At 43.5% G+C, this 9,511-nt stretch overlaps 1 protein-coding gene across 1 annotated transcript; it reads right to left on the bottom strand.

Moving 5' to 3' along the window:
- Window positions 1-334: 334 nt before the first annotated feature.
- Window positions 335-1,838, bottom strand: pou4f2 (POU class 4 homeobox 2; the record flags this gene model as incomplete). Its single annotated transcript, XM_079999174.1, has 2 exons — window positions 335-1,270; window positions 1,620-1,838. 2 exons carry the CDS (start codon window positions 1,836-1,838, stop codon window positions 335-337), a joined length of 1,155 nt encoding a protein of 384 aa, XP_079855300.1.
- Between the last annotated feature and the right edge of the window lie 7,673 nt (window positions 1,839-9,511).

Here is a 9,511-nt window from a genome sequence, read left to right on the forward strand (position 1 = left end):
ATTTGATGAAGGTCGAACGAAAACTAGAGTCCTCATCTGAAAGTAAGCATGATAAATAAAATGCCAAAGCATACACAGTGGACATTAAAAAGGTGTATTAATAAGTGCGGAAACAGTGGTCTTACTTGCTTTACTTGAGTCCACATCCCTCTCTGCTGTCTGACTTCTCAGTCATTTCAATGTTTCATGAACTCGGGGTTCAAAGCGCACAGAGTCGTCGATGATTGAAAAAAGGTGTGAGATAAGAAATAGCATCAATATCATACAAATGGTCTCTGGACAAGTCTCCCGTCGTGAGTCTATGGACAGGCGCCGGTGTCCGTCCCGGGGCCATTCAGACGCATGCAGAGTATTTCATCCGTTTCTGTTTCTGTCGCTGGTTGCAAAACCAAACCCGCACCACGTTCTTTTTCAGGTCCAGCTTTTCTGCGATCGCGGCGATTTTCTCCGAGGAGGGTCGCGGCTGGATGGCGAAATAGGCTTCCAGGGAGCGCTTCTCCGGCGCGGCTATGGACGTGCGCTTCCTCTTCTTCTCGGCGCCGTTGAACAGCTCCGGCTTGTTGAGCTTCTCTCGGTGGGACTTCTCGGCTTCCTCCAGCCAGGCCTGCAGGATGGGCTTCAGGGCGATCATGTTGTTGTGGGACAGGGTGAGGGACTCGAACCGGCAGATGGTGCTCTGGCTGAGGGAGCCCACGCCGGGGATCTTCAGGTTGGCCAGGGCTGACCCTACGTCCGCCTGGGTCACCCCGAGTTTGATCCGCCGCTGCTTGAACCTCTCCGCGAAGGCTTCCAAGTCCCTGGGATCGGCGTCCACGTCGCTCATACAGCCCATGTGCGACTGCAGCCCGTGGGCGTGGGCCATGTTGATGGCCGCCTGGTGCATGTGGTTCATGCCCGCCATGTGGGCAGGGTGCGCAGGCGTGGAAACCACCGAGCCGTCCGGCCCGGCCATGGCTCCTAGTGCCAGTCCCGGGGTGATGTGGTCCAGCAGGTCCCCCTCCAGACCCTGGTGCGGCTGGTGGTGATGGTGGTGGTGGTGGTGGTGGTGGTGTCCGGACAGGGCGGAAGGGTGGGAAATAGGCACCGAGGAGGACGAGGAGGACGAGGAGGTGCAGGGGAGGGTGTTCATGGTGTGGTAGGTGGCGTCCGGCTTGAAGGGGCTGTGGTGCGGAGGGTGGTGGTGGCTCTTGGTCTGCGAGGCGATATCCACCGCCGCCAGAGCTTCAGCACGGGCCAGCAAACTCTCATCCAAGCCTCCGAATATATTGCTCTGCAATTGCAAATAGAATGCACACATTGCTGTCAGTAGGGAATTCTCCCCTCCACTCTCCTCGGTTTAAAACATTTCCAGAATGTGGTGAGAGAGAGAAAAAAAGAAATCCTAAAAAAGGGGAGCACACACAAAACAAGACGCATGCAACATCCCAGGTCATAAAAATTAATAGGCAAAAGGCAAAGCCGACTGAATACATAAGTTGGGCAGAGGAGGGAATGAAAAAAAATGGAGGTGTTGGGTGATTTGCTGTGCAGACATGAAAAAAACATCAAGCAGGGAGAGAGAAAAAAAAAAGTGGGCTGTCAAAACGTGCCTTTAAGCGGTGATTATGCAGAGTACGTACCGGTGGGGTTGGGAGGCAGGCTCGGCGCATCGCCTCCGAGCCGCCGCCGCCGCCGCTGTTGATGATGGTGCTGCTGTGCCGGGAAGACGAGCAGGACGAGGGCACGTTGGAAGTCAGCGTGGAGGAGGACGACGAGTGCATGGCGGAGTACTTGGGCTCGGGCAGGCTGCCGTGGGCCATGGCGAAAGCCTGCTTGCTGTTGAGAGACATCATCATCATATTTGCTGTGGCGTCCGAGCCGCGGCAAGTTCCTTATAATAAGTTCAGACTCCGCCTCCTCCTCCACCCGAAGTTGGAGCTCCTCGATTCGCTTGAGTGGGAATCTCTCAAGTCAGTGTCGGGATGCGCGGAGGAGCTTGCAGCAGCTGCAGGAGAAGGCGGCGAGGAGGATGGCGGTCCAGGCGCTGAGGTCTGAAGTTATAGCGCATCTATTTATTACCGGAGGACTCTTCGCTGCGTCTTTCTGCCCAGGGAGAATGTCAAGCCGCGCAACGATGCCGCCCCTCTCCGATATGTCAACAAAAACAAACAAACCTCGACCGAAATGACCAATTTTGTCCTTTTTTCCCCCCCTCCCTCTCTATGGATATTCTAAGAAGCTCCTCAAAAGATGATGCCAAAGATGAAAACAACAACAAAGAAAAAAAAAAAGAAAAAAACAACAACAAAAAAACAAACCAATCAATTCTAAAAAAAAAAAAAAATTAATAATAATAATAATAATAATAATAATAATACAAAAAAAAAAAAATACTTTCGGTCTTCTTTTTTTTTTTTTTTTTTTAAGGATTTCCAAAAAAAGGAGACAGTTTGAGACCCTTGGCTGACGGCTTTGCAAAATAAAATGAAATAAAATAAAAATCCGTAATTGAGAGATAAGTGTGACAGTCGCGGTGCCTCGACCGGGCGGAATGCTGCGGGGACTCGAACTGGCGGCTCTGAGGCGGAGGGCAGGCTGAGTCTCTCCTCCCTCCCTCTCTCACCCCCCCCTCTCTCTCTCTCTCTCTCTCACGCCCCCCTCTCTCTTTCTCTCTCCCCCTCTGTCTCCCCCCCCCTCTCTCCCTCTCTCCCTCTCTCTCTCTCTCTCTCTCTGTACCTGGAAAACCTTTCATGATTTATTATTCTTCATTATAGGCGCTCCGCCGCTGGGGACTCTGCGCATGTGCGGTGCGCGACCAGGCTTTTTATTTCCGAAGCAACGTTTGTATCCCCATCAGAGGAGCTGGCAATCGGTAAATAATAATCACATTCATATTCATGGGAATAGACGATACTGCCCGCAATTGTTATCTTGTTTGTTTAGAAATGATATCCGACGCTAAATGAGCACAAGAAAAAAAAAAAAAAAAAAAATTCGAAAGACAATAGCTTCCTCTTTTGGACAAAACAAATCATTTATTATGTTTGGCTGGAGGCAGTGGGAACATATTTAACTGGGTTGTATTTTATTATTTTCTAATTCAACACAATTAAGCCTATAGCTATTTTTGGCTGGTATAAAACTGTCCTGTATATGATTTACCTTGACCAATTCACTTCATTTGGAAATTATTTTCGTCAAACGGGCGTATAGGTAAAAATGATACCTACTCGCAATAACATGTATTGAAGTCGTATTTTTCATTTTTCATGGCGTGCTCCAACTAATAGAGGAAATTGTGAACGTGCATGGGTAGTGTGAGAATATTTCGTAAAATAAGAATACGTAACCTTAAAGTAAATACATTGCAAAGACAAGACAATCGGAAATGTATGCACTAATTAACATGGCGTATTTGATTCGTTTAACATCGTCTAAAATGAAACAAAGGTCTTGTAAAGAAATGGCTTCGAAATGTGTATCTTAGAAAACAGTACAATGGTCCAATTAGAAAGGAAAGCGTTTCTATTGTTTTATTTTGGGATGCGAATGCATGCAGCAATCCTGATAGAAGGTAGGTCCTATTATTATTATTATTATAATTAGTATTATTACTATTATTATTATTATTATTATTATTATATTTTTTTAAAAATCATCATTATTTTGTCAGGAGTTTACCTGACTAAAATCATTAACCCTAAGGATTTGTTGTATGTATCCAATGCTACTAGATCAATAATCAGAGTGATCACTTCAGATGATGGGGCTCTAACACGCGCACTCCACGCACAATGTGACGCTGAATGCACGCGCGGTGCACGCACGCACTTGCATTTTTAATAAATATTTTTTGGAGACGATTCGATATCAATTCGGGTTTTCAACTGTTTTTTTTTTTTTTTTTTTTTCTTTCTTTTTTTTTTTTTTATCTCATTTTGCTTTTGATGCACGTTGACATTTAAATACTATGTCACTATACGGCTGCGACAAAACTGTCGGTGTGCACTTTACACTACAGGATCCACGCAGGATCCAGGGCTGCAGCCACCCCAATCACTGTCTCCTCCATACACCGAGACTGATTTATGATGAAACTTTCAAGAAATCATTCATATTTCACCACCTCTAAATCGGTGCATGCAATTTTCATCGCCAATGGAGCACACAAAAGTGTATGTTGAGTCAAATCAACTCAGCTGGATTCCCGCCCCAGTGGTTGACTTGTTGAAGTCCATTTACAGCATTTCGTGACCTCCTTCCCCCCCTCACACATTTTTGGGTGTTGGTGCTTGTTGTCCTACAGCACGTTCATTCATGAGCTTGGAGGGTGATATTGGCAATTTAAGTAAATGTCCAATAAGGAATGCGTACTTTGGTCGCGAACAAAACACAAGACACTAAAGATTCTTACAGTAAATAACTATTTATATTATTGGGGTTGATGTTGTTATGGATAGTGTGTCCCAATTCATCAAGCTTTGCAACCTAAAATATATTGTATATAGTCCAATAAAAAATAAATGTGACATTTTTTATTTTTATTTTTTTATTTTCATTTAATCGAAGTCACAACTATCCTTATTTTATAAGTCACAACTTATAAAATAATAATAAAAGCAAACACAAATTAAGATACAGATAATAGGAATCAAATAGTAAATAGCTCATAAAAGCATCTAGCAACTACAGTATATAAATATTAAACTTATGAGCAGGACTCAGAATGAGAAGTCCATAATATCACATTATTGGTGTTTGTCTGGTTTTATTGTGCAAAAACGACTTTATTGTGTCCCTTTCCCTTTTCCCAGACATGCCTTAAAGTCCACTGGTACCTTACACAGTCGTAGATCCACCCTGAGCGCCACTTCTACAATAGCAGCAAGAAAAAACAGAAACATTTCTACATCTAAATAAATCTGCACCGTCTAAAAAGCCCAAATAAATAAATAAAAGTAAAAATAAAAGAGAGAAAGCACATTCAGCAGCAAGGTTTGATCCAGCTCAGGTGACTTGTTTTTTTCGTTTCATCCTTATTTATCTTCCTCTTACTTACATCTGAATCAAGGAAGGAACGCTGCAGCGGAGGAGGGTGTCTGCCTGTGTGCGTTTTTTCAAAAAGACATCCTCTCTCCTCTCTCTCTCTCTCTCTCTCTCTCTCTCTCCTCTTCCTCCGCCTCCCTCAGGAGCTCTCCACGTTAACAATCCCAATTACACCAAGACCACCAGAGACAGCTGTTTTTATTACGGGAGCGCTCCTTTGTGCCGCCAACAAGGTATCTGCACCAGGGATGAGGTGAGAGAGAGAGAGAGAGAGAGAGAGAGAGAGAGGGAAGAGGAGACGGAGGGAAGAGAGGAAGAGGAGCGGAGCGGGCGGAGCGGAGTGGATGAAGTCTCTGGGCTGCCGCTCGAAGTGCTGATGCCTTTATTTGCAGCTTCCCCCGCCCTCGTCTGATCTCGCCGAGCTCTTTACATGTGGGAGTAGAAGGTCAACGCTTGTTGGGAGAGAGGGGCCTACAAAGAGATCAGGCTCTAACTCAAGGCAACAGCAAAATCACACACACTAAAAAGGAAGGGGGAGGGGGTGGGTTAAAACACACACACACACACACACACACGCACGCGCACACACACACACACACACACCACACTTCGACAGCGTGTAGTAGTGCCTTATTTATTCATCTGCTTTACCTACCTGGGAAACGTGTGACAGGGGGGTTCTGTGAGCCACCATCCTCCGGCTTTAATGTGTTGTTTCAATGCAAACCCCCCCCCCAAAAAAAAAAAAAAAGCTTAAAATAATAAAGCCTCTTCAGCGTTTTACCAAAGTGTCACACACACACCGTAGAGGGAGTCGGTGACTCACCGGCACTGCACATAATGAAAGAGGGGGTTTAAAAAAATAAATAAATAAATAAGTATACTTGTGTTGGTTCCATTTGTTGCAGCTTAGACTGCAGCTCCGGCGCATCCACTCCAGGACGGTTGCAGTTTTTGATCTTGTTTCAAAGGTTAAATGTAACTTTGCCAACTATGTGGATTCTGCTTCATATTCATTGTAAGTTGATGATCAACTAGTTTTGTCCGTGGCGTGATTCAAGTTCCTTGCCATACGTAAAACATATTATTTGCGGTACCTATCACATGTTATGTTTGCCTGTAGCCATCGAACCTGAAGCCATTTTGATCTCAATAAATTCACAAAGATTGTTGAAATGTAACATACTTACATATTTATGTATATTTATGATTTTGTTCTGTATACTTACTTCTACGCTTTTACAGCTGTCTTTATTTAGAAAGGGCGTTGCATACTCTTTCGTCATTTCAAGAATTTGATTCAACTCAAGAGCTCTGAAGTTCATCAGAGGCTTCTCCACAGGAATGAACCCTGTATTTATTGTCATTAGATCATAAATCCAGAGATGTCAGAATTTAACAGGAAAGCAAAGACAAACCTTGGATTGATTGGAATTGTTTCATTAACAACATCATATATGAACCGCTTATACTTGTATATATAGGTTAAAGTTAAGATAATTACTATTTCAAAAGATAATTGCATAATAAAAAATGGCCCAAGCTCAGCACACGGACGCCCTTTTTTTTTGCACCAAAATTCTCTGAGGTCTTTATGTTTTCAATCTTCATGAAATAATAATAAAAGTGTGGCGAAAACGATGGCAACCTTCTCATTTTGCCACTGGATAGAGCTCATCAAAAGCTTTCAAATGATCCACTCTGGCCTCGAGGCGTTAGTTACGCCCGCTTTGCAGCGAGCCCTGCAAATTGAGCGTCTTTTGCATCTCAGCGTCATTTCCAAGCATTTGATTTTAAGCAGCTGAGTTCATTTATCATTTATCATTTATCTCAGGATAGATGCAAAATCCAACATAGCAGCAAACGACAGCACAAAGCCCCACCAACCCAACCCACCCCGATCTGCTCCAGACCTCGAACCTCGGGCCACGACTGATTAGCAGCCATGGAGGAGAGGTGAGCTGCGAGGTCAGAGAAACAAATAACATCGGCGCCCGTTCCTCCATCGCGCACCTGGAAACATCCTTAGGGGGGGTGCGGCATCGTGGCCGGACCTTGCCCATGGGCTGCGGGGCAGCAGACAAAGGGGTCAAGCCTCATAATGATGTCACATACCTCTAGGTTCTGCAGATCAATATTGGGAGAGGAACGCCGCGCCCTGACAGCCACAGTGAAATAATCCACAGTGGAGGAAGGAAAAAAAAGAAATTGTCTCCTCTGATAAAATGAGATTCATTTACCCACACTCACTCAGTGCCTTTTGGAAAGAAAAAAGAAAAATCATATTAGTGGAAATCTTTGGGGGGTCTCCAAGGCATCAGAGCAGTCCATTAAAAATTTGATGACAGCGTATGATTCCAAAATATTAGTAAGACTGATGGCATAGAAACAATATTAATAAAAAAAGAAGAGATTTAACCTTTCACAATAGTGTCAACTTGGAATTATTGTCTATTGACATAGATTCAGTGGTGCAAGTACTTGCTGTACTGTTACTGTACTTAAGTACATTTTTAATGTATCTGTTCTTATACTTGAGTTTCGCAGATTTTTGCGTCTTTACTGCACTACATTACAAAGGGAATGTCTATAATTTGATATAATTTTATTAAAATTCATATAGTAATGAAACTTTAGTATAAATAATCTGAGTCTATATTCATATTTGGAAATATTTAGAAATGACAATGGCACCACCTATATACAGTATATATATATATATATATATATATATATATATATATATAAACACACATATATATATAAATATACATATATATATTTATATATATACATTTTTTGGAAGTTACAGTAGCACTTTATGCTGTATTAAAGGCTGTTTGTTTTGGTCACTGGATATAGTAGATAAAGTAGTTTTACTTTTAATATTTGAAGTATCTTCAATAACAAACACATACTTTTACTTGAGTGGAATTGTCAACCTGGTACTCCCACTTGCAGAGTAATTTTTGCGTCAGGGTGTCGGTACTTTTAACTTAAATAACACTCGGAGTCCTTGCTCCACCCACGGCATACAGTAAATTAGCATGTAGTGTGCAGCACATGGCTCCGGAGGATCTGCTGTAGGCTGCTTTGAAGAAACATGACCTCACTTGACAATGAAGATCGTGCGTGCGTGTGTGTGTGTGTGTGTATGTGTGTGTGTGTGTGTGTGTGTGTGTGTGTGTGTGTGTGTGTGTGTGTGTAAAGAATGTGTACGTCAAGCCTCGGCGGCGTACGGAGTGATTGGCGTTTTGGGTGGGGGTGGGGGGGGGCGAGCAGGATTCTGTCCAAAGCGCGGAGGAACGTCTCCTCTCTCCATGTCGCTCATTAGTCTGAGTGTCCCGCGCGGCGCTACATAGGTGCGGCTTGTCAGCGGCTTGTCTAATGGCTGATGCTAATTGACCTCCTTTCCCCCTTTTCTTCCGCACAAATGAAAAGATTCCCCCCACCCCACCCCCACCACCCGCACCCCAAAGCCCGCGTCCTCTGACGGAGCGTGTCACGACGCCATCCGACAAATTAAAAAGCTCTCCCCTCCGCTGTCACATTGTCATCGCCGGAGCGTTCCGGGCCCTCCACTCATCAGCTATAATGATCAGCATATACACTGACAAACACAATATTTAAAGGGGAGAGCGCGACTCCCTCTCCTGTTGGGGTGTCATCCGCTTGTGTGCGAGCGGAACCACGTGCCCTTGTCGTGAAACACCAATTAAATCTACACATACCCTACACAGTTGTTTTTCTGTTCCAGAATCCAGAAGTGGCTTCTTTTTCTTCTTCCTCTTCTTCTTTTTTTATTTATTTATTTTTTTTGGCTCGGATGCAGTTTTTTTTGTTCCGTCTCAATAAACTTTCAAATCCCTCTGGTTTGCGTGTTTGGTCGTATGAATATAAATAATAGGGGACACGGGGAACCGAAATGCGAATGGCCCACCTGTTACACACTAGGAGACGTTACATGAAAACTCAGCAGCTTCTCTTTATTTATTTGCGATCATTAATATTATCAGAATTGATTGGTTTGTTTATTTATTTGTTTGTTTGTTTGTTTGTTTTAGTTAATATTAACAATTAAATTGTGTGGCTGCTGCCTCACAGCAACAAGGTCCTGAGTTGGGTGCATGTGTTTGCCGTGCGACAATAATGAATCTTCTTAAAATAATTTGTATTTTAATATAGAAAATTAAACAATAAACCGTATTCTGCACACAGGGCTTACCGTATAGAAAACAGTTTACATTTTTTGACACCAAATATTGCAATCACACAGATCTTTTAAGCGAGCCAACACACGGAGCACGGTTGAATTTGATTTACCTCTTGACCAACAGGGTTGGATCAGATTACTTTTAAATGTAGTCAGCTATGCAATTTGTTAACAGGATTACCGACAATTTGCATGAGGTTATTTTTACAGTGTCGCCGTTTCCCCTAAAGTTAAGCAAATGCAAGCACAACCCGTATCAAAATGAGAATTCTA

The sequence above is a fragment of the Zeus faber genome (genome assembly GCF_960531495.2).
Source record: "Zeus faber genome assembly, chromosome: 4".
NCBI classification, from domain to species: domain Eukaryota; kingdom Metazoa; phylum Chordata; class Actinopteri; order Zeiformes; family Zeidae; genus Zeus; species Zeus faber.